General features: G+C 36.9%; 2 protein-coding genes across 6 annotated transcripts in view; both read left to right on the forward strand.

Moving 5' to 3' along the window:
• TENT2 (terminal nucleotidyltransferase 2) overlaps positions 1-21,755 on the forward strand; it is a 70,557-nt gene extending 48,802 nt beyond the window's left edge. For 4 of the 5 annotated variants that reach the window (XM_029942491.1, XM_029942494.1, XM_029942492.1 and 1 more), the window contains 4 exons: positions 4,761-4,897; positions 13,633-13,724; positions 18,977-19,056; positions 20,302-21,755. In XM_029942491.1, coding sequence (XP_029798351.1) covers positions 4,761-4,897; positions 13,633-13,724; positions 18,977-19,056; positions 20,302-20,376 — 384 coding nt within the window. In that variant the 3' untranslated portion in view covers positions 20,377-21,755. Of the gene's footprint in view, positions 1-662; positions 692-4,760; positions 4,898-13,632; positions 13,725-18,976; positions 19,057-20,301 lie in introns of those variants that run through there. The other variant, XR_003909951.1, reaches the window with a different exon arrangement.
• Positions 21,756-24,260: 2,505 nt separating this feature from the next.
• Positions 24,261-27,845, forward strand: part of CMYA5 (cardiomyopathy associated 5) — an 87,635-nt gene continuing 84,050 nt past the window's right edge. The window contains exon 1 of the mRNA XM_029941222.1: positions 24,261-24,508. Within this exon, the coding sequence (XP_029797082.1) occupies positions 24,360-24,508 (149 nt within the window). The 5' untranslated portion in view covers positions 24,261-24,359. The remainder of the gene's footprint in view (positions 24,509-27,845) is intronic.

Consider the following 27,845-nt stretch of genomic DNA (forward strand, 5'->3'; position numbering starts at 1 on the left):
GCATCTTCATATTCAAGGAAGCCATTTTTATAGTTACGAAGTTAGGAATTCTGAGACGTAGAGTTCCCCTGTGTAGTTATGTATTGAAAATATATTAAATTTTATATATATACATATGCATACATATATACATATACATTTAGGCTTTTTTTCAGTTTTAAAATGCATACAGTATGATTTTAGTTATGTAAAACAGGCTATAAATGAATACCTTTGAAAAGAAATTTAAAAATTTGGGGGAAGTTTTTTAATGATAAGAACATTCGAGTTACAAGGAAGTTAATTTTGAAATAGTACATTATTTTAGGAGGCAATCATACTGCATTATTATATAAATTGGACAGTTATGGGGTGCCTGGGTGGCTCAGTTGGTTAAGTGTCTTACTCTTGATTTTAGCTTAGGTCATGGTCTCAGGGTCATGAAATCGAGTCCCATCAGGCTCAGCACTGGGCAAGGAGTCTGCTTAAGATTCTCCCTCTTCCTGTCTCTCTCCCCTTCCACCTTGTGCTCTCTCTGAAAAAAATGTAGTTATAATAATAATGATGCCAAGCATATACTACATAATACATAGGTAATACTATTGCTGCTGTGCTTTATATACATTATATCATTTAATCCTTATTACAGTTCAATGAGTACTGTTATTTTCCTTGTATTATAGATGAAGAAGCTGAACCTTTGGAAAGCTAAGTAACTTGAGATCATAGTAGCTAATAGAATGTTTCAAAGCTTATTCTGACTCCAAAGCTCATGCTCTTAACCACTTCATTATAGTACTTCTACTTTATGATACTTATGTTGATTTCAGAACTTTACTAACACTTTACTAAAAGCAAATGGAATTTAAAGGAAATTTAGTGATCAATCTTTACCATGAGTCACCAGCTTAGTGGTAATCTGCATATAATTAAAGGTTGGTGGAACTTTAATGTATCATACAGCTCTTTTTCTTTTTAGGCAGAACTCTAAGTAGTCTGTATCGGTTAACTTTTTCTTTGAGGCCTTTCTCAACATTTGTATCTAGGTCTAATAATTTATATTGTTAGAATAGTACATAACTTAAATTTGTTTGCCTGGAGGTAAAACACAGTCATCTTTCATTTAAGGTATATACAAATTTTTAAAGAACAGTAAGCAAGTAAAAGTTTAGCCAATCTATTTTATTCCAGAAAGTGCTCAATTGTCCAAATTTTAAACTTTGAAGGTAAGATATTATGGCAGAGTCTCAGAAAATGATGGAATTTGGCAAAAGATGTTTTTGCCGGGGCGCCTGGATGGCTCAGCCGGCTTTGGCTCAGGTCATGATCTCATGGTTCGTGGGTTTGAGCCCTGCGTCGGGCTCTGTGCTGACGGCTAGCTCAGCCCGGAGCCTGCTTCAGATTCTGTGTCTCCCTCTCTCTCTGACCCTCCCCTGCTCACACTGACTCTCTCTGTCTCTCAAAAATAAATAAAAGACATAAAAAAAATTTAAAAAAATGTTTTTGCCATTTTGGGGGTAAGCAGTTCTGTGGGCAAAATAAGTTGAGACTTTTCAGATGTTTTTCAAAGGGTTGTCCATTTAAATTTTTCTTAACGTGGCATTGATTGAAAAGAAAGAAAAGGTACAGAAGGTATATATCTTCAAAAATGTCAGTATTTAAATATCAGTTGGAAAATGTTTGCAGTAATTAAGTCATTACAGATTTGGTTATGAGAAGCCCCAAATAGGATATAACCTTAAAAAGTAGTAAAGATGTCTTCCCTACATTAAAAACAAACAGCAGGTGTTGATAACCCACCTCACCTCCAAATTCTTTAAAAAAGAAGGGTGCCTGGGTGGTAGTTGGTTAAGCCTCCGACTTCAGCTCAGGTCAGATCTCACGTTCATGGGTTCGAGCCCCACATCAGGCTCTGTGCTGCCAGCTAGCTCAGAGCCTGGAGCCTGCTTCCGGTTCTATGTCTCCTTCTCTCTCTGCCCCTCCCCCTCGCATGCTCTGTCTCTCTCTGTATCAAAAATAAATAAAACATTAAAGAAAATAAAAAATGATAAAAAAGATGTTACTGGGCACCTGGGTGGCTCAGTCAGTTAAGTACCCAACTTCAGCTGAGGTCATGATTTCACAGTTGATGAGTTTGAGCCCCACGTCGGGCTCTGTGGTGACAGCTCAGAGCCTGGAGCCTGCTTCGGATTCTGTGTCTCCCTCTTTCTCTGTCCCTCCCCCATTCATGCTCTGTCTGTCTCTCAAAAATAAATTAAAAATGGTAAAAAAAAAAAAAAAAAAAAAAAGAAAGATATTACATTGTATCAGTTAAATTGTTTTTCCATGGACTTAAGTTGTAATTCCTTTGGCTTTTCAGTTGCTCTTTATGTGTTTTCTAATAAGTTAGTTTAAGTTCTGCCCACTCATATCCAAAGTAGCATATATTATTCTTAAGTAAATGTGCAGTGGGTCAACTCCCTTTAAAAAAGTTGTTTGGTGAAATTTTTCTAAAAGCAGAGAATCTTTCTGTAATGTGAATGATTAACAACAGTAGGGATTTCTGATGGTTAAATGGAATTTCTGTTTACTTATAGCATCTTTTGGACCTCCCTGCCCCCCCGCTATTTTTTAGTTTGGATTTCTCCTTCAGTTCTCCTCAACTATACATGTGCTGGCCCTTTCTGTATGTGACCATGGAAAAGAACAGTGAAGCTAAGAAGAGACTGGTCAAACTGTCGGTCAAGTCATTCAGCATTTTAGTAGAGTAGACCTCAGAACGCTTCAATGTTGATCTATAGTTGCTGTTCTTTTTATTTAAATTATTGGAAAAATAAAAAATTTAAAAGATTCAAACAGTTTTAGAATTAGAAATTGACTGTTTTATTTCAGTATCAGTTCATAAATTGAATGCTTAGGGTACTATGCTCTAGAAATCAAAATTAGTAAAAAGCTTTCTGAGTGGAAGGTATTAACAGTGGCCCACTTTTCCTTGTCATTTGAACTTACATTATATCTTTTTGTTTAATTAGCCAGAAAATAATATTTAAATTTTACAAGTTAAAATACTGTCCTAAAATTCTGTCCTGTACTTAGCAAGTACTAGACAGAAGGTGTTAGACGCATTACCCCTGCTGCCTCTCTGCTATCACTCTTTCTTAGGAATTGAGGCTTCTCTTGTACTCTCCCTCGTTGGAGAGACAATTTAATTTCTACATTAGTTTCATAATTTAATACTAAATCTGCAAGAAGTGTAAGGGGAGGTTCCAGGTTTAGGAGTGTCAGCTTTACGAACTGTCTGTCATTGGGGTAGAATTCTCTTCTGAGAGAAAGGTAATCTATCACTTTCTTGGTAGTTAAAAATTAATAGAATTGTAGATAATAGGACAGGGAGGGAATTTTTTATTTTCTTGCTCCTTTATTTTTACTGATGAGTTTTGAGGATTACCTTTATTATTTAGATTTTTAAAAATGTTTATTTTAGAGAAAGAGAGAGTGTGTGTGCATGCTTGCAAGCAGGTGAGAGGAAAGGGGCGGCGGGGGGTGGGTGGAGAGAATCCCAAGCAGGCTTCACTTTGCCAGCACAGAGCCCGATGCAGGGCTTGAGCTCAGGAACTATGAGATCATGACATGAGCCAATCAAGAGTCAGATGCCTGACTGAGCCACCCAGGCGCCCTGAGGACTGCCTATAAATGGAACACTAAACTGTTTCTCTGTACAGCTTAGTTTTGGGGGGGAGTCTTTTTTTCTTAAATGGACTTACTTAGACATTACTAATTGAATTGATATCCATAAACCCAAGGTTGATGTATTAGGTATTTGGGAACCTAAAGAATAGCTGTTGTGCCTGAACTAGTTGTTAAAAAAAAAAAGTGTATTATTACTCTGATGGCAAAGGGGCATGTAAAAATCCATCTTAAGGACAATGTTCAAATTACTTTAAAGAAACTATTTTCTAACACATGGATATGTATTACTTTAGAATCTCTGTAGTTCGTTTAGTATATTTTAGAGCCAGAACTTGTTACTAATAGAGGAAAGATCAGATATGAAATTGGAATGCCATACTATTGGCAAAAAGATAAGTACCTGTTAGTATTCTTTCTAATAAGTGTGTTGTTTCAGCATGCATTACAAGCAAATGATACCGTCCTTTATGAATATTGTGGTAAAAGTTTGCTGAATATTGATTGCTTGCTGGTTTGTTTCCTATCTTTCTTCTTTTTCCTGCCGCCTTTGTCTTTTCAAGTTCAATTTATGTTGAATTTTTATCTTCTCTTCCCAGTAAGATACAAAATACAAATATGAAATAAAAATTTAAAAACCTTAAAATTGGTATAAGTGTATTCATATATTACTTTTATGGCCTCTAGGAGAAATTTTAAGTGGCAGTTAGAAAATGCTCTTACCTTGCTTGTCCTTGATATAGCCTTTATAAAGTACAACCGTAGAAGCAGTTAAGGAGACTCATTTATAAAGAAATCTGTATGTTATTTGATGAAATCTTTGTATGGATAATAAGGGTTTGTTTGTGAGTTAGAAAATCTTTTGCTACTGTAGGGATCCACTTGGTTAAATTAGTGGTATACCTCAGCCAAGGTTTAGAATATCTTAGTTTTCTAAGTACTCTCTGGCATACTCCACATACTGGTGAAATCTTTAGTAGGAGGAAAACTTCACATTTCCAAACTGCCAACATAAAGATTTCTTCTCTCTTTTTCAGAGAGCATCACATCAGGATTTGTAAAGTTTATAGTGTGCGTTTTAAATGGCTTTATAGTTCCCTTTTTCTTTTTGACAGGAATCTTTTAGTCCTGCTATACAGCTGCATCTTGTACACCAAGCACCATGTAATGTTCCTCCTTACCTCTCGAAGAATGAATCAAATCTTGGGGACCTCTTACTGGGCTTTCTTAAATACTATGCTACAGAATTTGAGTAAGTGAAAACCTCAAATTGTGTTTATTCATTTAGATATGTGAATGCTACAGTTTTGGTCACAAGCTATATTTGTTAATTTCGGTGCTACAGACTTGTCTAGATATATGCAGTTTATAAAATTTAATATCCAATGATTATTGGAAACGAAATAGTTTTCACATTCCTAGCTAATGAAAAATTACAGTTTAGTAAGCCCAATTTTAGTAGATTTCAGTAGCGATCTCATTTTATGTTTACCTACCTCTTTTCGCAGCAGGGCCTGAATAAATGTTTGTGTTGGCCCTGTATAGGTGCTGCATAACTTGAAACATCTGTTTTTAGGAAGTTAAGATTTATAGTAAAAAAACAGGGAAAACAAACTTGGGAAAAGATCTTGTGTATACTTGATACCTGAATAGTTGTGTTGGTATGAATAAAAATCAAAGAATACTCCTTTTCCTTTCTTTTTTTTTCCTTCTGAGGGTGATATGTAAGCATGGAACAACACTAAAGTGTACAATCAGACTGGATTTAACTGGAAGTTCTTAAGGGAGTTCTTAGTCCAGATTGAGTGGGATAAGGGATTGTTTGCAGCTCTTCTGAAAAACTGGAAGGAGGAAGAGAGAGGAGTTAGGAGTTAGAAGAGGGTACAGTAACCACAAGGTACCACTTGGAAGAGAGTTGGAGAGAGGAAAAATAGCATTTGCAATAAACTGCTATTACTAGGTGGGAAAAACTGCTCTAAATAGATTATATGCATGATCTCATTTAGTTTACATAATAACCATATCATATGATATTATATTATGCCCATTTTACCAGTGAAACATTTAGGGAGGTGAAGAAATTTGCCCTAAGATCACACAGCTAGTCAGGGGAGTATTTCTGATGGTTTTGACTGCAAAATCCATACTCTTAACTGTGATTCTTGATTGACTACAGTGTCAGTATTTTGTTGTTTGCTGTGATGCAGTAGCTATAAAGAAACCTGACTCAAAGGAGATGGTTTGAAACACAGGGCATGAAAGAAGTAATGTTATTTAAATTCCTCAAAGCCGAGCTTTTACCAGACTGTTCCTGGTTTAGTTTACAGTTGTGTCTCTATTACCTCACCTAGTGCCAGAGAGCGGGTACTTGAAAACTACTTGCTATGAATAATTTTCAAGCAGAGGGTAAGATTACAGACAGGTTGCAAAGATGCTGAAGATGTCTTAAAAAATATTAATTAGGTTAAGAAAAGGAGTAGGAAAAATGCAGGAGGGAAGTAGTTGAACAGGAATGAAGTTAAAATAATAAAAAATGACCAGCACCAGAGTGTAAGTCCAGGCAGTAAGGATAAAAAGGAAAGAGCCTTCATTTATAAAGACAAGAAAAGACTTAAGATATGAGACATGGGATGTAAGAGGCTATAAAGGTTATTCCAGAGTTAAGATTTTTCAGATGTTGTAGTAACAATAACTGATGTTTAGTGAGTATTTACCTAGTATCCTACAGTATGCCGAGTGATTCCTGTGTTTTATTAAATTTAATCCTCATGGTAATAAAAAGCAGGCTCCAGGCTTTGAAATTACCAGGAGGCCTAGGGAATTTGTATACTTTGTATACTTTAAACTTGTCATGGCACTATACCTAAATAGTGAGAGAACTCAGGTCTGACTCCATAACTACATTCTTAATTTTCAGAATATATTGGCATTGTCTGTTTTATTGTAAATTAGGAAAGTTTGAAGAGAGGGAAAGAATTCATAGAAAAAAGATACATTTCTACCATGTATAGTTTAGGATTAGAGCATCTAGATATGAGTACCTTGAAAATCAACTACTTTGTTGGACTGATACAAGATGGTAGGTGTGCAGGTTTGTGTGTTAGTTTAGTATTAACAGAAGCTAGCCTGCTCTGCCAAACGATACTGGCTAGGATGCTGAGGCTTCAAAAGAGATTTTGAACTCCCGGATGCATTTGTTAACCATTGTGACACATGATTAAGGAGACATCTTTACCTATTCCTCATACAGAGCAGTTGTCAAGTATATTGTTGTTTCATACCAGATATTTTCAGAAATTTGACTGGAGGGAGCACTGCCAAGAACGTAATGGCAGTGGACTAGGTGCTGTTCAGGGGAATTCTGGCAGCTGTTATAAATGTTTGTAAGGATTTCTTCTGAACTTTGAGATACTCATTTAAATTCTCTTTACTTGAAGACAGAATTAAGTGCCTATTAAAGAACGCTTGAGTATATCCATAAATGTTGCAGAAATTTGGTATGGCCATTTAAAAATCACTAAGATTTTCTTATCTGCTTCACTCACAGCTCCCTCCTAAACCTTCCTACTGAAAATTCTTAAAATGAAGTCACGCTTCTAGAACTGTACCTGAGAGCAGGGAACTGACAAAATAAAAAAAGGATCAGGTAGCTCAGAGAACCTGGGTGAGGGGAAAGTCAGAATGTAATCATTTTGTATTTTAGCAAAACAAAGGGACAACTTAAGCTTTAAATATCTTATGAACTTCTAGGTACTGGAGATTCTAGAAACCTTAAAAGGTTACCTGTTTTTTTCATCTCCGTTATTCCCTGTCTGCCTAATCACAAGCCTTTAGTACTAGTCTCTCTCTTGAGTTAAAAATGCAAGCCTTCATATTTAAATACATTTTTTCTAAGAAGGAAGTTACAAAGGCCCAATTTTGCCAGCCATCTCCTTTCTTATTCTGATTTGTTTCCTCTCATTAACCAATAAATCATTGAGTGCCTACTATATATCAGGCTGTTTTCTGTGCATCAGGGATATGGCAGTTAACAAAACAGGCAAAAAGTGTTTGTCGTCATGCAACTTATAGTGTAGTATGTGTTGTAGTATGGAGAGATAGACAATAAACAAAATGTCTAACATGTTAGATGGTGGTAAGTGGAGAAGAATAAAGCAAAAGCAATGAAGGAGTTTTTGGTATATGTAGTTCTTAAAATTTTAATACCTGCATTGCAGTTTAATTCTTAGCATGGTGAAGGAAAAGTCCCACAGGAAAAGTGACTTTAAGAAAAATTTTTTTTTAATGTATATTAATTTTGGAGAGAGAGAGTCAGAGTGAGCAGGGGAGGGGCAGAGAGAGAGAGGGAGACACAGAATTTGAAGCAGGCTCCAGGCTCTGAGCTGTCAGCACAGACACGCAGGGCTCGAATTCATGGACTGTGAGATCATGACCTGAGCTGAAGTTGGATGCTTAGTGCTTAACTGACTGAGCCACCCAGGTGCCCCGAAAAGTAACCTTTTAATAAAGAACTGATAGAGAGGAATGTGTGAGTTGTGTGTCTGTGGAGAAGAGGTTTCCAAACAGAAGAAAAAGCAAGTACAAAGACAACCTGAGGTGGGGGTTTGCCTGACATCTTCAAGGAACCGCAAAGAGGCCAGTGTGCCTGGAAGAAAATTGAAGAAAATACTCTTAGAAAGTTAAGGAATTCCACTTCATGTGGGACCATCTAGTTAATTTGGTGACTTTGACTTTTCCTCTGGGTGATATGGGAAACCACTGGTTTTAGTAGAGAAATGATGTAATTTGATTTGTCACAGGTAAGAACAGACTGGCTGCTGATGGGTAAGAAGAGACTGAGGGGAGCCAAGGGCAGAAGCAGGGAGACTACTTAAAAGGATATTACAATAATCTAAGAGAAATAATGTGCCTTGGATAAGGGTGATTACAGCAGAAGTGGATGAGAAGTAGTCAGATTCCACTTATATTTATTAATTTGCAACAGTTAGATGCAGCATATGAGAAAGGGTCAAGAATGACATCTAAGTTTTGGCCCAAGCAACTGAAACGATTAAGTTGCCATTAGGTCTAATGGGAAGACAAGGGAGGAGTGTTATTGATTTTAAACATTGAACAAAATACTCAAGCAGAGATAAATCGTTAGATGTACATACCTAAAGTTCAGGATAGACGTCATGGTTAGAGTTATACATTTGGCAGTTGTCAACAAGTAAATGATATTTAAAACTATGAAACTGTTTGAGAAAACCAAGGGAATATAGATAGGAAAGAGAAAAGGCCCAAAGACTAAATCCTTAGAAAGTCTATTGTTAAGAGGTTTATAGGAAATACAGAAGATACAGGAATATGTTAAATGACACAGTGAAGATAGGCAAATTCAAAATATAGGTATTCTTTGAAACAACTGGCCTAGTCTCTTAAAATGTCAATGTCATTAAATAAGTGGAGAGAACTTTTCCAGGTCAAGGAGATGAAACAAATTACACATACCTTGATTATAACCTGATTATGGTAGAGGAATTATAAAAGTTATTGTTAATTTCTAGATGCTGTATTGTTATAAAGGAAATGGCCTTTTTAGGAGATATATGCCAAAAGATAAAGAAATGAAGTTTCATGATATCCACAGCTTAGCAGATGGTTCAGTTTAAAACATACACATATACACATACACAAGCACATGTGGGAATTGTTAACACTGTTGAATTTTTTTTGAACTTTATGCTTCTCAAGTTTTTCTCTTGGAAGAATTTCATAATATAAAGATGAAATAAAAATGAGGTAAGGGATAAGAAAGAACTAATTTATAGTCTAAAAAGGGAGGGTCATTGAGATAGGAGGAAAGCCAATAGAATGTATTGTCTTGGAATCCAAAGGCGGGGAAATGTTTCCAGGGAGAAGGAATAATTATCTGGATCACATTTTTTGATAGCTCAAGTACAAGATGAGAACTAAAAGGTGACCATTGGAACCACATGGAGGCCCCTGGACCCTTCTCAGGAGCAGTTTCTATGGAGTAATAGGGAAAGAAGCATTATTGGTGTGGGCTCAAGAGAGAACAGGAAAGAATTAAATACAGATAGTGTGGTTTGTGGTATAGGGAGCAGAAAAATGGAGTAGAAATCAGAGAGTTAAATCTCTCCCTCTGCCCCTCTGCCCAACTTGTGTGCTCTCTCTCTCTCAAATAATAATAATAATAATAATAATAATAATAATAATAAAAGAAATTAGAGAGTTCATTGGGGTTGAGTTTTTGTTTTTAGAAAGGGGAAATAACCCATCTTGATGTCAGAATTGATGATAGCAGGAAAAGACAGTAAATTGTTGAACAGTATACTTTTTTGAATTGAGGAGGGTTGGAATCTGGAGCACAAGTGGGATAGGAGCACAGACCATGCATTAATAATAATAATAATAAGAAAAAGAAGAGTGTATGGATACAGAGGAATTGATAGAATGGGAGGTAGTATAAATTATCTTTTGGTTGCTTTAGATTTTTAATGAAATGCAGCATGGACATTAACTGGGAATGATTGTGAGTGAGGAAATTTGGAAAGTGAGAGAAAGTATGAATTGTCCAGTGGGAGAATAAAGGACTGAATTAACTATGGAAATACAGTATGATTGGTGGGTAGTAACATTTAAGGTCCTTTTGAGCTAAGTCATCGTGAATTTAAAGGTCAGCGTCGTTGCATAATTCTCTCCAGGCATGTTGAGCTGCATGGAAAAGAATTGGAGTAGACAAAGATTTAATTATGGTTGTTTTTCAACCTACTAAGTTCAGTGCAGCAGGAAAGGTAAGAAAGTTGAGGGGGTATTCAAGGAAGTGATTTATTCTGACCATAGACAGAATGTATTAAATTCAGTCTTGAAAATGTGGGCACAAGGATGCATGTAGGAAATCTAGGTGGCACTTTCCAATTGCTAATTGCAAAGATTGTCCTAGAGCCTAGTAGCAAGATCAGGACTGGAGAAAAGGTTTTGGGAAAGAAACATCAGACTGTTAAGCTTAGGAGGGGTGCTGTAGCCTTAGAAGAAGATGATTGAAAGAGGTGAGGCCCTGATCGACACTAGAATTTAAGGAGTCAAGTGCAAGAAAGGGTCAGGCAGAAGGAGAACTAATCAAAACAAAACAAAACTCTAGGATGAGAGCAAAATTTTTTGTCTCCATAAGACGCTTGAATTCCCTAGTGTCTGGGTGGCTCAGTTGGTTATGCGTCTGATTTCAGCTGAGGTCATGATCTCACGGTTTGTGGGTTTGAGCCCCATGTCGGGCTCTGTGCTGACAGCCCAGAGCCTGGAGCCTGCTTCAGATTCTGTGTCTCCTTCTCTGTCTGCCCCTCCCCCACTCATGCTCTGTTTCTGTCTCAATAATAAATAAACATTAAAAAAAAAGCTTGACAATTGCTTCCCAGCCCCAAATATGTATTTTTTCACTTAATTAGACTAGTTTTGGTGTATGTGTGTATAGTATCAGACCCATAATTTTGACTTTCTTTGTTAGACTTAAAATTTTAATTGTAATGTTTCAAATTTAAGAAAAATTTTCAAAATACTTTATCATTTAAAAAATGACTGGGAGAGAGTTAATAGATGAATAGCATTTCATTATCATTACTGAAGAAAAGAAGCAAGCATCTTACCAATATACAGTTGGTAAACTAAGTTTTATATATAAAAGATTAGCATATATTATCAAATCTGTTTTAGATTAAGTTAAGCCCTATATCTGCTTTTCTCACACATTCCTCTTTTATAGATTGTATTTTTCTTACACCTTAATTATTGAGTGAAAAATAACAGATTTTCACATGGCAAACAAATTACCATAGAAAAATATGGTATGATAAAAGACTTAATTTACAGGCCTGTTTTAAAGAATGAAATATTTAGGGAAAATGTTTATAAATTTCCATTTGGATTCTACATTTAAATTCACCTCTAAAAATAAAAAATAATAAATTAATTATATATCACTTTATTATTTCAAATATTTAATAATTTAGAAATATTTAAAAGTGCTTTGAAAATGCAGTAGATTGAATCAGTCTGAATTATAGTGATTTAAAATATTCTTTTTTTCTCCTTTGTGAAGTACTCCAAGTGATATAGTTACTTAAATGGCTGCATTATTCAGGTTGATTTTAGGCTGAAGCTTAAATGATACCTGGTTAGGGATGATAAAGTGAATGTAGGTATATAACATCTGTTTCTGTGATCCAGTTTAGAACCAAGTATTGACATGTAGTAAAAATTCAGGATTGGATTTCATAGAAGTATAATGGTAAGGAGAATTCCTTTGATTTAAGAAAGTAAAAATTTTAATTTAACAGCAGGATACAGCATTTCAACATTTAAACTTGTCTGAAAGAAAAAAACATTTTTAACATTCCAATTTTAATTATATTTCAGATTCAACTGTCCTATAAGTTGAATGAGAAACAAGTAGTCTCAGGAAGTGAAATTTACCTCAAGTGGTATAAAGTAACACAAAATATCATAGTTTGGTTCAGACATGTGGTTCTATAACTCTCTCCTTTACATTATTCTTTTCTTTCACTTCATTTCATTTCATTTCATTTCATTTTATATTTATATATGTATGTAATCTCTATACCCAGTGTGGGGCCTGAACTCATGACCCCAAAATCAAGAGTCTCGTGCTCTCTCTAGGACTGAGCCAGCCAGGTGCCCCTTCCTTGTTACTTTACAAAAATTTTGGAAACACACTTGGACCAATAGAGCAGTGTAGTTCTTTTCTGTTTGGAGCTTATACTAATGGAGCTGCAGTACATTAAAGATCTAAAACATGTTACTGTAATTAATACTAAATGTTTCTCTTTGATAACCCACTTAGTTTTTAAAAAGCGTAAATTCTGATATGTATTCTTAAAGAACTTAAAAGCTGTCTTTGCTAAGTATTTCTAGTATTCCTGATAAGAAAAAATAGAAAACCATGCTTCGAGGATCCTTTTCAATTATCCAGCTTCACAAGATGCAATGTTTTCTTGCATATTTAACATAGAGATGGATCAGTTTTCCAGTAACAAATGCCATATTGGACCCACAAATATATTCTTAGGAATTCTTTGTATGATAAATAGAGGAAGAGCAGATGAATGTTGGAGATGGAAGGTCCCAAAATTTGGTCTTTCTCTTCTTACTGAAATGGTGGACAGAGCTAAATTATGGCTGAAAAAAAAGAGATGTCACCTATTTTCCAAACTCATTTTTATCTTGTCTATAAGCTGAATTGTCATACATTTTAGAGAAAAAGAAAATCATACTTTTACAGAACTTATATAAAGAAATAAAACCAGAATGTAAGGTTTGTACCTACTCAAGACAGACTGGACAGTTTACCTTTAGACATGCTTATAAAATTGTTTTATTTGAATAAAACTTTACTCTTAATAGCTGCATCTGATATATATCAATAACAGTATGTTTTCATAGACTATTAATTTTTCCTAAAATAGTATCTACTAGCTTCTATTGGAAAATTGCAAAATTTTCTCCCAAATCATACAAATGGACATGCACTAAATAAAAATTATTTAATGATATCAGAAAACAGCATGCAATTACGTCTTAATAAGAAATCTATACCAAGTTGCTAACAAGTGAACATAATTTTTATACATTCTGTTTACATTTTCTTATTTTTTATATTCATCAATTCACTAAATATGTATTGAACGCTTTCTTTGTACTAAACAATATTTCAACAGTGAAAAAATACATAAATCATCTTGGAGCTCTCATTCTGCTTGGGGGAACACACAATAAACAATAACATAAGCAAATTGTTAGAATATAAGTGCTGTGGAGAGAAAAGGAGAAGGGGAAATAGGGATTGTGGTGCTGTGGGTTGAGACAAGTTTCAGTGTTTTGTGAGAAAATTAGAATGGGACTCACTATTAATATGATAAACATAATAAAAGGAAAATTAAGAAAATAGTTAACATGATGTTTTTCTTCTTGTAGCTGGAACAGTCAAATGATTTCAGTTCGTGAAGCCAAAGCCATTCCCAGGCCTGATGGTATTGAATGGAGAAATAAATACATCTGTGTAGAAGGTAGCTTTTCCACAACTACTGATTTACCACCCAGTTATCACCATGGTACTGAGAGAATTACTTGGATAATTTCAGTTTGGATTTCATTTAAAAGTAATACATTCATATTCTGGCTTACAAGCTTTTAGTTATAAAATTTTCCTTTTTTTTCTTTCAACTTTTTATTTAAATTCCAGTTAACATACAGTGTAATATTAGCTTCAAGCATAGAATGTAGCGATTCAGTACTTAATACACACCACACAGTGCCCACCATAAGTGCCCTCCTTAATTCCCAACACCTGTTTAATCCACCCCCCCCTACTCTCCTTCCCTGTGGTTGCATCAGTTTGTTCTCTGTAGGTAAGAGTGTTTCTTGGTTTGTGTCCCTTTTTCCCCCCTCTGTGTTTGCTTTGTTTCTTGATTTCCACACATAAGTGAAATCATAGGACATTTGTCTCTCTCTGACTTACTCAGAATAATACTCTTTAGTTCCATCCATGTTGTTGCAGATGGCAAGATTTCATTCTTTTTTATGGCTGAGCATTTTCATTGAATTTTTAAAAATTAATTTTTTAGCTATAAAAAATAAATATGAATTTAGGCATTTAATCTTCCAGTTAGTAATATTTGAGCAATCATGATTCATCTCTTATGCTTGTAGGTGATTGAAACTTAATTTCATGACGTGAAGGTGGAGGAAAATATTATCTTCATGTGATGATTCTTACATTGAGATAAAATGAGTTCTTTTATAATTCAAATATCAATACTTAGGGCAAGCTAGGTTTTTATGAATAGTATTTATTTTACTTTAAAAATCAAATGCTCTGAAGATAATCTGTTCTCTAAAATTAATTTACATGTTGTTGAATATTTCTTTGAGTTGGTGGGAAATTGACTTCAAGAGGCAAAATTACTCTTACAGATTCCAAGTTGAAGACTTTTATATAATTCAGGAGGTAAAAAAAGAATGAAGTGGGGGCGCCTGGGTGGCTCAGTCGGTTGAGCTTCCGACTTAGGCTCAGGTCATGATCTCACGTTCGTGGGTTCGAGCCCCACGTCGGGCTCTGTACTGGCAGCTCAGAGCCTGGAGCCTGCTTCTGATTCTGTGTGTCTCTCTCTCTGCTCCTCCCCACTCATGCTCTGTCTCTGTCTCAAAAAATAAATAAAACATTAAAAAAAAATACTTTAAAAAGAAAAAAAGAATGAAGTGTAAGTGCAGCATTTGTAGGAAAACATCAAATTTAAAATATTTTATTCTTGAATTATATGCAACATCTTAAGAGTCTCTGAATATGAAATTTAATTTCGTGCTTTGGTGGTTGGTTTGTTAAATTGCACAGTGGGTATATATTATTTTAGTTATGTGTATTCTTTTGAATATTAAAAACTGTTGTGAAGTGCTGTGTGTGATGTGATCCAGTAGCTTGGCATAAGGCATTATTCTATTTAAGAAAAAAAAGAAAAGCACAGGTATACCTTGGATACCTTGGTTCAATTCCAGACCACCACAATAAAGCAAATATCATAATAAAGTGAGTCAAATGAAATTTTTGGTTTCTTGGTCATATAAAAGTTATGTTTACCTGTTGTAGTCTATTAAGTGGAATAATATTAGGTCAGAGAGAACAGTGTACAGAGTGGTTCAGTCAAGAGTCAGACTCTTGATTTTTGGCTCAGGTCATGATAGCATTGTTTTTTGAGTTCAAGCCTCACATCAGGCTCTACGGTGACAGTACAGGCCTGCTTGGAATTGTTTCTCCCTCTCTCCCCCTTCCCTGCTTATGCTCTCTCAAAATAAATAAATAAACATTTAAAAAGAGAGAGAACAATGTACATACCTTAATTTAAAAAGATGATTGCTACAAAATGCTAACCATCATCTAAGCTTTCAGCAAGTCAATCTTTTATGCTGGTGGAAGATCTTGTATTGATGTTGATGGCTGCTGACCAAACAGGGTGCTGATTGCTGAAGATTGAGGTGGCTGTGGCAATTTCTTAAAATGAGACAGTGAAGTTTGCTGCATTGATTGACTCTTCCTTTCACAAATGATTTTTCTATAGCATGTGAGAGCATTTTACTCACAATAGAATTTCTTTCAAAATTGGAGTCAGTCCTCTCAAACCTTGCCGTGCTTTATCAACTTAGTTTATGAATTTTTAAAACCTTTGGTGTCATTTTTCAGCATCTTCACCAGGAACAAATTTCATCTCAAGAAACCATTTTTTTGCTCATCTATAAGAAGGAAGTCTTTATCCATGCAAGTCAAATCTTCTCTCTTTGTTTATTTTTGAGAGCGTGCAAGTGGGAGAGGGCAGAGATAGGGGACAGAGAATCTGACTCAGGCTCTGCACTGACAACAGTGTTTAGGCTCCACTTCTAATTCTAGTTCTCTCACTTTCCACCACATCTGCAGTTACCTTTGACACTGAAATCTTGAACATCTCAGAGTCATTCATGAGGGCTGGAATCAGCTTCTTCCAAACTCCCATTAATGCTGATATTTTGACCTCTTCCCATGAATCACAAATGCCCTTATTGACATTTGGAATGGTGACTCCTTCCCAGGTTTTTCAATGGCCTTTGCCCTGATCCATACAGGAATCACTATCTTACAGCCTTACAAAATACATTTCTCAAATAATGAGACTTGAAATTACTTCTTGATCCATGGGCTGCAGAATGGATGTTGTGTTAGCAGAAATGAAAATAACAATTTTATTTACATATCCGTCAGAACTCTTGGGTGGCCAGGTACACTGTCAGTAAGCAGTCATATTTTGAAAGGGATTTTTTTTCCCCCTGAATATTAGGTCTTAAAAGTTGGCTTAAAGTAATTTAATGTTTTAGACAGATATGCTGCCCTACAGGCATTGTTGCTCCATTTATAGAGCACAGGCAGAGTAGATTTAGCATAATTCTTAAGGGCCCTAGGATTTTCAGAATGGCTAATGAACATTGGCTTCAACTTAAAGTTATCAGCTACATCTGCCCCTGACATAAGAGTCTTTTATCCCTAAGCTTTGAAGCTAGAAATTGACATCTTTCTAGTTGGGAAAATCTTAGATGGCATCTTCTTCTGGTATAAAGCTGTTTCATTTATTTGGAAAATCTGTTGTTTATTGTAGCCACCTTCATGAATTATCTTAGCTAGATCTTCTGAATTCATTTCTGTGGCTTCTGCTTCTTCACCTTGCACTTTTATGTTATGGAGGTGGCTTCTTTCCTTAAACCTCATGAACAAACCTCTGCTAGCTTCAGACTTCTCTTCAGCAGCTTTCTCATCTCTCTCAGCCTTCATAGAATTGAAGAGAGTTAGATCCTTGCTCTGAATTAGATTTTGGCTTAAGGGAATGTTGTGGGCTACTTGGTCTTCTGTCCAGACCACTAAAATTTTTCCATATCAGCAGTAAGACTTTGACTTTCATGTTCATATGTTCACAGGAGTGGCTCTTTTCATTTCCTTCAAGAACTTTTCCTTTGCATTCACTCCAAGAGGCCTAGTTTTTGGCCTTTCTTGGTGTTCAACATGCCTTCTTCACCAGACTTCATCATTTCTGGCTTTTGATTTAAAGTGAAAATTATGTGACTCTTCTTTTCACTTCACTTGAATACTTTGAGGCCATCATGGGGTTACTTTGTGGTCTAATTTCAATATTGATGTCTCTCAGGGAAAATACGAAGGCGGGAGGAAAGGGAGAGAGACAGGGCAACGGCCAGTGGGTGGAGCAGTCAGAACACTCACAATATCTACTAAGTTTGCCTTCCTATATGGGTGTGGTCATGGTGCTCCCTTAGAATTACTATAGCAACATCGAAGAGCGCTGATCACAGATCACTATAACAGGTATAAATAATAGAATGAAAAGTTTGAAATGTTGTGAGGATTGCCAGAATGTGACAGAGACAACAATGTGAGCAAATGCTGTTGGAAAAATGCCACCAGTAGACTTGTTAAACACAGAGTTGCCACAAAAAACACAGTATCTGTGAAGTACAATAACGTGAAGGGCAATAAAGCAAGGTATGCTTGTATTGTGACAATAAACTCCTTTTAAAAATAGCCTTTTTAAACAATCAAAAATGTATATAAAAAGGAGTGTTTTAAAATTATGGGTCTGCTTAGGTTATATGACAAATCTAGAGAATCTCTTCATCAGATTTCCTATTCTTCCATCCTTTTTCCAGGTCTTTCCCCTCAGTTCCATTTCTTCTTTCTAGCAACTTCCTTCTCTTTCTCTTTAGTCATTCTCTTTCAGCTTTAGAGCATACATCGGTCTTTTCATCCTTGAAAAATACTCTTGATTGGTACTGACTCTTGTAGGTAGGTGTGGTTTTTTTTTCTTCCTTTTTCAGTGCCAAAATTCTTAAACAGTAGTAATTTTTACCTGCTCTGGCATTATTTCAGCTATCCCATCCCATTTCTCATGCCTTTAGTTCTCCCCCATTTTGTCAGTAGTATCCTCAGTTTCCTTGTACTCTCATATTGACAGGTTCCTTATCTCTGTATATGGACGCTTACCTTGTGGAGGAAGGGTTAGTGGGGTGGAGGTGAAGATGTGAAAGGTAATGTTAGAGACACACACACACACACACACACACACACACATAAAACTTTTCCTTTGTGTTATTCCCGTCTTTTATACTTTCTGTCCTGTTTCTCTCTCTTCTTTCACTGCCAAAGCTCTCCTACAAGTTACTGTTCTCACTGTATCTTTTTCTAAACTGTTAAACTGTCCACTCACACCCTAACTTTATACTGTTTTCCATCCTCAGGAGTTATTGCACTTCTAGTTTCAAAGGTATTGACCTTTTTCCTGCTGGATAAATCAGTGATCTTTTAAATTTAATTTAAAATTACCTTTCTGTGATATTTGTCATTGACCACCTTTTTTGTGTATAGTGTTTTGTTCTTTTTGGTAATTCTTTGTTCTTTATTTTTAGTTCTCTAAGGGTAGGGGATAGGTCTTTGACCCTCTGTCGTTCTTCAGAAATCTTACTTTTGTGATTTAGACTTAAAACATACCTATGCTGATGACTTTGTTTTTAGTTAGCCTATCACTTGAATTCTGTCTACCTTATTAGTGCACAGGTATAAAAATTTTCTTATGCATATATTTAATAAGAGATTAGGATTCACAATGTACAGGTGCTATTTCCTAGGTTAAAAACTGTCAAATATCGGCAGTTTCATATAGTTCAACCTAATATAAAAACCAAAATTCTCATTTTAATAATGTCTTGTTTATATGTACATTTAACATTGCAGAACCTTTTGATGGAACAAATACGGCCAGAGCTGTGCATGAAAAGCAGAAATTTGACATGATCAAGGATCAATTTTTAAAGGTAAACAATGTATCAGATTAACTCTAGAAACCTTAGTGGACTAGTATCCTTTGAAAATGAAAAAATATATATTTCTAATAGGACAGAATAGCCCTGGTTCCTGTCTTATGAAGCTAATATAAACTTTAGCAGTATGTATGTGAGCTATTAATTATTCCTTAGTCTTTAGCACACAGTATGAATTTATTCATCAGTGATTTTGCTAGGTGTGGTTTCTTTCCTCAAGGAGTTTGAAGTACAGTGTAGAAACACATTGACGCAGCTCTATACTGTGAGACAGGTGAGAATGCTTCATTAAAGAAAAACAGATCAGCGAACTGTGAAGGTCATTTTAGAGGAAAACTTTTTCATTAGACATACAAAGTAGACTTTATTTTGATGATAATTAAAAATGTAAGTGTGTCATATTACAAGCTCTCCTTCACTATTAGGCCCTCTCTTTATCAACCAGAATAGAAAATTTAAAATTAATGGAATTCTGCAGGACAAAACAAATATCCAAGAGGGAATATTTTTGTCTATCAGATTAAATTGAGAACTCAAAAATAAATAGCATTGCTGCATTGTTGTCTTTCTTGATGCCTGAGCTTTCATTTAGGATTGTTTAGCTATAAAACCAATACTTTTAGTCAGTTGAACAACTAAAGTAAGAATAAAACACAAAGATATGCAGTCAGCAAGTAGTGAGCCGAATTGTTAGCCTGTGAATAAGAATTTCAAGTTTTTTCTTTTTACAAGTTTGTTTGCTCTTCTTTTTCAGAAGTACAAAAAAAAGTGGTTTGTTAGAGATTTACTGTCTGCCTCATAGTACTATTTTTAATTGAAAAAGCTTATAGATGCAAACTAGTCAACCAAATAATTGACGTAATCTCACACTCTCTCAAACCCAAAGGTTTTGTCTTAATTACTTGCTATTTAGATGAAATTATTTAAATCTGTGAATAAATGTTAATATTGTCAGTTGTATCTCTTCGTACCACCTATGTGTTTGTTCATTTCTTTATTAATGAGTTGGAACCACACAGATAATAGAATTTTTAAGTAACATTTTCTTTTCTGATGTCAGAAACAAGACTTACTATTAAAAACTTGGGAGATAAAAACACACACATACACACACACAAAATCACCCCAGATTTTACCACCTAGAGAGACTCAGTGTTAACACTCCAGTAACTCTCCTTTCAGTCTTTTGTTCCACTTACATTTTATGTTTTAAGAATGATTTTTTCCTTTTTCTCCCAGTCATGGCACAGATTGAAAAACAAAAGAGATTTGAACAGTATACTACCTTTAAGAGCTGCTACCCTGAAAAGATAACTGGCTTCTATTTCTTAATAAATCCTTCTGAGAAATAAAGAACAACAGTAACACCACAGTGCATTTTGTTTACCTCCATCATGGTTTCTTTTTAACTGTTCTTGTTTTCATGTTTTATTTTTAAGAGGACATACTTCTATAAAGATTGCATATTTTATTATGACATTTCTTAATAAAACCCTTTGATTTAAAGATGTATTTTTGAAAATGTTTACATTGATTAGTAATATTATGGCATGAATTTTCAAGAGATCAGATAAAATATTTTTGGGGGAATTATCTGAAAAAATAAAAGGTTTTTGATATAACTTCAATTAATTATACCACATGCTAATATTGAAGAGATGTGTGGAATTTTGGGAAGGGACTGATTCACACATACTTAACAGAAAACATACAGTAGATAGTTTGTTGCCTGTCTGTTCTGGTAAAGTGAAGATTCAAGCCAGTTATTCGGTTACTTGAAACAAAATGAAATCTGTTATTTCGCTGAAATCACTGCAAAGGCATGAAATACTGGACAATTGCCTTAAGTCTTCACTTGACTACCGGGATAGACTGAGGCTTTGGGTGTGTCTATATTAGCATTTCATTAGTACCTCGTGTGCTTTTGATGTACTCTTGAGACTGCTTTAAATTTTTTGTTGAAAACAGTACATTTTGCACTGTAGTAATATGAGCACTCTGTATTGTTCAGCAGTTAGTAAGTTGTTTTAAAGAACTAGTTCATTGTAGACTTTTTGAAAAGATTAAGTCCTCTGTGCTTTATGATAGGTCAGTGCAATGTGCACTTTTACTTTATTTCACATTTTCCTTTTATTTTCCCTGTGACATGAAGCAACAGAAACTGAAAGAACAGAGTTGAGATTATATCCTATTGATAGTATCAGAGTTTGTCTGTGTACAATTATAGGATTGTAATCTAAACTGGAATTTTTAGGCAGTAAGCCACTATAAAATGTTTTAGGTAAGACATAAAATTATTATAAAAGCTTACTGTTTGTAAAGATATCTTTTTTAGTATTTTTTTTTCCGTATGAAGTAATGGTGGCTGCTAAAAAAAAAGCTATAGTGTTTATTAAGGTTGATTTTGGTTTATGTAAATATTTGTAAATTGGTCAGTGCCTGTACATTTAAATATGAGAAGTAATCTTGAAAACCATTTTAACTTTTTCAAAAGGACTGTGTACAACTTCTTTTAGACCTGCTGTAGCACAGTTTGTACCTCTAATGTATTTGAGTTTTTTGCAGACCAATTCAAATGCTAATAAGACTCTTGCTTTTCTTTGACTTGTAAAGGTGCAGATTTTAATTTTCTTCTTTAAGTTTAAATTTTTGTATGATGTCAAATGGAATAAAGTTTATATATGGAAATTGTTGATGTGTTGTTTTTCTCTGTGCAAGTCTTTACTTCTGAGATGAGGCTGTAGTTATTGAACTGAATCTAAATTTTATGCTTGATAATTTATATTATACAGAAAATCTCACAGTGGAGATAGTTCTTGGTTCAGCCAGCTAACCACCTCCACACCCTGTTTCTCTGGAAGTTGAAGCAATTAAGCTTTACAGATTAATTCTCCTTCTTGGAAATTTACCTAAAATATACATGGGTCACCTCTTTTTTATTAGAATGTGTTGAATATAATTAATATTCTAGTGATGACTGGTCATGATTGAAAACAGTAAAAAGTAGTCCTAATGCTCTGTGCTAATACTGTGTGGCTCTCGGGGATGGGTAAGTTTGTTGGGAGTTCTGCCCCTGTAGTATGAGGACATTTCCTAAGAGGGCCCCAGCGTTTACCGGGGTGTGGACCCTTCCACTGCCACTGTTTTCTAAGCTCTCAGTGCCATACTCCCATCACCCCCTCTTACTGCTGCTACTTTTTAGCTACCTTGCTACAATAAATACATAAAGAAGTTAATAAACTTATACCCAAATATCTAAGTCAATTGACTGAAATTTAGGATTATGTATCTTGTGATAGCCAAATGTGTCAGATAAGTGGGCTGTTAATATATGAGGGAATTTTTTAGACTTAAATTGTTTTCAGTTTCAATTACTTGTGTGGTAAATAATACATTTTTAAAATTTTCTATTTGTTTTGATCTGGCCATTTCTATATATTTGTATGCGTTAAGAAAGTAGTGTTAGAAAGTTAAAAATGTGCTATCTGAATTGCAGTATAAATTTTGGGATGGTTTGAACTAGGATCTTTTCAAATAAATCTTGTTGGCTTTAGTTAGTGTTCCCAAGCAATGTTGAGTGAAATGGAAGGAGTATACAGTGACTTCCTGTAATTCTGATTAGTGCTCTAACACATTCCCAGGACTGTGACTGAATGGCCTTTGTCCTAGGTGAGCAATCATTTGGGACTACTAGTTGGAAAAGCCTGGCTTTTGTTAGGATAATGACTGTTGGTGATGTTAAACTTGGTTTAGTGAACCCTGGAAGACTGGACTTCTGTCTCTTCTCACACATACCAGCTGATAATTCTATACTGTAACTTGTGTAACTGGACTATTGCAGTTCTTTGCTCAGAATTAATGCACACCTATAAGCTAGTGTAACTGGTGAATACTACCTAACTTATGTTCATCATATTTAACAACTCTGAATAGAATTTGCTGTAATTAAAAATAAATGTTGGCTCTTCTAGTGTTTTATTCTATACATAAAATCATCTTCATGAAAAGAATAATATGTATTGTAAAGATTTCAACAGATTACCTGTTTTATGTACTCAGCAGGTCTGTTCCGGTTTTCTTCAGGGAATATTCATTAGGCATCTACTATGTGCCAAGTACTTGGCTTCCTTCTGGGACTGTAAGAGATGGGGATAGTGCGGGGAAAAGATGAGTAAGGAATTTACTCATGATTTGAATATAGGATTGAATTTAACCTGAGCATATCAGAGAAAGTGATCTTGAATGGTGAGTCACCAGGTATAGAAAGGTGGGAAAACCTCCCAGGCAGAAGAAACTGTAAATAAAGGCACAATGGTGTGACTTAATAAATGCTGGGAATCCTGACTTACAAATTTGGGTTTTTGTTATCCAGTGTTCCTCTTCCCCAGGAGCTTGGGCTTTAGTCCTTGAGCACAGGGAAGCCATTGAGGGTTTTGAGCATGGCATGACATGATCCAGTAAAAGGTCTGGGACGTTTGGGTTGAGCTTCAGACAAACCTTAGACGTTGGCCAGTGTGGCAAAGTTATTTCTCTTCAAGGTTATTTAGGGGAGATAAAAATGTCCTCCCTGAATAGGGGCCAGGGTAAGAGAATACACGATTGATATGCAAATGTAAAAGAACAAGGGTTGGAAACTGGGCTTGTGAAAAAGACAGACATAGCTGTTTCCTCCTGGATCACTTAGGCTAGGCAGGAGAGCTTGAGCAAGCCCGCTTCCCAAGCTCTTTGAACCACGGTTTTCTGATCTAGAAAACCAGCATTGCAGTTAAACGTACCACCGCAGAATCCTGAGGGGATAAGTGAAAGCGAGACCCTTAGTGTGCCTGAACTAGTAAGGGCTCTGCTCAGTGAGGAGTAGTTATTCGGTTGGGTTGAAAGGTTTATCAAGTAGTTCTGTACCAAACATGGGGCCTACCAAAATCACACTGGTGGGAAGGAGGCGGGGCTGGGTGCCTTTTCTCCTTTCAACTCCCTGGTGCAGCTGGGTCCTGCCCCTCTAGGACTAAGGATCACTGCTTGCCCAAAGGGCCGCCTGGGATCCGCCTAAACTGGTGGGGAGGGCTGGGGGGAAGTTGGCAGACGCGGGGGAAGAGGAGAAGCTGAGCCCGGGCCCCAGAAGCCCGATGGCGAAACTTTGACGCCTTCTATTTAAAGTCGCGGGGCCAGCCCGCCCCCAGGGCCGGAACCCGAGCCGCGCGCAGGGGCAGGGCCGGGCCGGGGCCAGAGACGCAGTCAGAGGGAGAACACCAGGCGCGCGCGGGCGGCTCCGGCTCCGGCTCCGGCCCGGCAGAGGCACGATGGCGAGCAGCGACAGCAACTATGCCGTGGAGAGCCCCTTCGGCTCCGACGGGGACGAGGAGGCGACCCGAAGGCTGGAGAGCGACGAAGACGAGGAGGACGAGGAGGACGAGACGGCCGCCGAGTCGGAAGAGGAGCCGGACGCCAGGTAGCGTGCGCCCCTCTCCTCAGGCCGGAGCCCAGGCGTGGAAACGCGGCCGCCAGGGCAGGTGCTTCGCAGGCGCGCTCCGCACGTTTCCCTTCTCTTGCTCTTGCGCTAGAGTTCATTTCCTCCGAGCTAAGCACTTTCTCTCAGGGCGTGCTGCCTTGGTAAGGAACTTGAAGGTGAAGGTGCCTGCTGTCAGCTGGAGTGACAGGCCCGCCTGCGGCAGCGAAGTTCATCACCGCCCCCCTTCCCTCTTTCACTCCCCCCTCCCTCCCAGCAACTTGTGACTTGCTGCTCTTGTTTATTCCCGGGGATTTACTTAGGGTCCTGCCTGACTACAGAATGTGCTGAAACGCTTACATGTGGCCAAAGGCTTAGGAACAATCTTGAAAACAGGAGCTAGAAGAGAAGGGGGTAGGCACCGGGGGAGGAGGCGGAGGAGGCTGCTCTGGAGCCTTCAGATAACTGGAAGTCTGTTGGAACCTAGCACTGGACTCGGTCGCTCTGAGGTTTACTTTGGTACAAAGGCTTATAGAATCTTCGGACCAAAGAAGCCTGAGTTTCAGTAACCCCTGTTCTTAAAATCGTGCTCCCCGCCCCCCCTCCATGGTTCCAAATATCGTTTCAATTAATGTGATTACACTGAAGTAATATGGTATAAAAATGTGGGTCTCCTTCCACTTACATATCCCTCCCTGTCTTCACGTATGTGCTAAAATGGGAATAGTAGGAATCCTCTCCTATTTGGATTTGTTTCTACTTTCACACGTTCTCTTTGGGCATGGGTTGGTTTTTTGTTTGGTCAGTCAGTCACGTCCTTTCCGAAATCTATTAATATCAGTAAGAAAGGCTTTGTAGGTGACAGATGGATGTGCAGCATTTCAGAATACCTAACTCAAAGTTAAAAGTTCTGTCCAACCGAAGCCCACGCAGAGCTGAAGTTGAAGTAGCCCGTAGAGTAGCACTGATTAAGGTGAATGGTGAGTCAGATGAGAAGACTGCAATGGTGGTCCGATAAGACTTACATATTGACCACACAGTTGCTGAGTGGGAAGCAGGCATAGTCCTTGCCCTCAAGGACTTTATGGAAAAAGGGAGCAATATGGGGAGTATTGAGTTTATGTGCTAAAGAAATGAGAGGGTCAGGGAGGACAGGCCGTGCATACTGTGGAAGCTCGGAGGACAGTGTGTGACTGCCTTGAGAGGAAGTGGGCATGACCTGGGCCTTAGAGAGTAGGCAAAAGATGCAGAAAAGAGAGGCAGAAGAGCAGGCATCTGTGGGAAATGGAGGAGGGACCCGTGATGACCAGGCAGTACTGTCAGTCCCAGCCTTTAGAACCTTTGCCATTTAGTGGCGTTGGGGATCTTTATATCTTTGCCCAACCAAAATTTACCACTTAGAGAATCTGAAAACGCATTCATTCTAAAATGTGAGCAGCTGACAATGATTTCCAAACACCACCGTGGGATTACTTTGCCCTTTGATGAAGGTCAGGATGTTCAGGTAAAGATAGGATTTATCTGCAGTAAGTTTCAGCCTGCTTTGACTGCAGGTGGTCAGGTGGACATGAGGGCCAGAACTGTAATTAGTAGAGTGAGGGAAACAGGAGGGAATGGCGGGGGGTGGGCGCCGAGGCTTTCAAACCATCACACTTTTATATTTTGAATTTGATAGCATGAGTTACAAGAAATCAGTAATTCTGAAAAAGATTTACCTCAGATTGGAAACAGATTGGAGTTAGGGGAAGATTACTGACAGCAGATTGGCAGATTGGAAAGTTGGTTTCTGGAGGGCTCAGATCAGAGACAGTAGCAAAGAGGAAGAAAGATGTGTAGATTGAACCGTGGTGAGGGCCAAGGGAGAGGAGAAGGCAGTGAGGCTATAGAGGTAGAGAAATGTCAGTGAGCAGGACTTCCTGGGGGAAGTGAGAGTCCCAGACTTTTCCCTACCTTGAAGTATTGTTAGAAATCAAACCATTTTGTTGTGAGCGTTTACAAATATGGCCTAAAGGTCTTTTTCTTCTGTGGCTAGAGGTGAGGACTTGGAATATTCTGTAAAGGACACCTCACTATTTTTTACCCCTTCCTTTTGCCTCTTCTGCCAAAGGTTTACAGTGGTAAGAGGATCCACTCACTGTGCCAGGCTTAGTGCTAAGTGTTTACATATGTTTTCTCATTTTAAACGCTATGAGATGACTTTCCTTTTATAGATGAGGAAACTGAGGCCTTGTATAATTTCCTCAGGGTATAAGGCAAGTCATTGTTAAGAACCCGGATGTGAGCCTGGGTGTTTCCTCCAAGCCACTTCTGGGCTTTCACCACCTCCCTTCCTTTGCAGGAGAGACCCTTACTGTAGGTGACACAGTAGCTCCTACAGAAGCTCCTACTAGCCTCTACCTTGAAAAATTCATTTTGCATAATAGTGGAAATTTTCCCCCTTCTTGAATGGAAAAGTTATTTGCATTTTCTTGGAGGTCAGAACCATTCTCAGAAATTAAATTACAAACTGATTTTTTTTTAAATGAAGGGGCACCTAATAATAAATGGAAATAGCCTAATATTAACAACAGAATGATTGACTGTTGCATCTACTTTATGTGATATTATTAAGCCATTATTAAAATGCTATTTATAAAGGCCTCTAAAAATATAATAAGTATATATGTTGAATATGGAAAAAATATTCATTGTAAAATTTAGAATGATCTCACTGTAAAACAAAATAGGTATTGGGAATAGGCCTAAAAGGTTAGTAAAGTTTCCTAAAAAGTTAATAAAGGTTACTATAATAAATAAAGCATATAATAAAAGGTTAATAAAGAACATTTCAGGAATGGTATTTGGAGTTACCTATATAGCCACCTTTCTGAATCAAGGAAAAAAAAATCCCCTTTAATTATAAAAATTCTTTTCTAGTGCAGACAAACTCACCATTACACATGCCAATGCTTATATCGGATCAGAGAACTACCCTCCTGATGTATTATTTAGTGGTATGATTATGATAAATGGCCTGAAAAAGCCTGAGTGTGAATCCTACTAGCTATTCTATCATGAGCAAATTTCCTACTTTCTCTGAGCCTCAGTTTTCTCATCTGTAAAATGGTATTAAGAATTCCTAATGTATAAGGAATGTATAATGTATAAGGTTGTCATCAACTATGTGAATGTAAGGTACTTGCCTTTAGGAGGTTCCCAGTATGTTTTAGTTTCTTATCTCCCTTCAGATGAAACATCACTGGCCGTCAGATGAATCATTTATTGGCCACAAAATGATTTCTTCTGCCCACGTTCATCAGTGAGAGAGGCATAATGGTCTCAGATTCCAATGAGTAATGAT

This window comes from Suricata suricatta, chromosome 6 (genome assembly GCF_006229205.1).
Source record: "Suricata suricatta isolate VVHF042 chromosome 6, meerkat_22Aug2017_6uvM2_HiC, whole genome shotgun sequence".
Taxonomy (NCBI): domain Eukaryota; kingdom Metazoa; phylum Chordata; class Mammalia; order Carnivora; family Herpestidae; genus Suricata; species Suricata suricatta.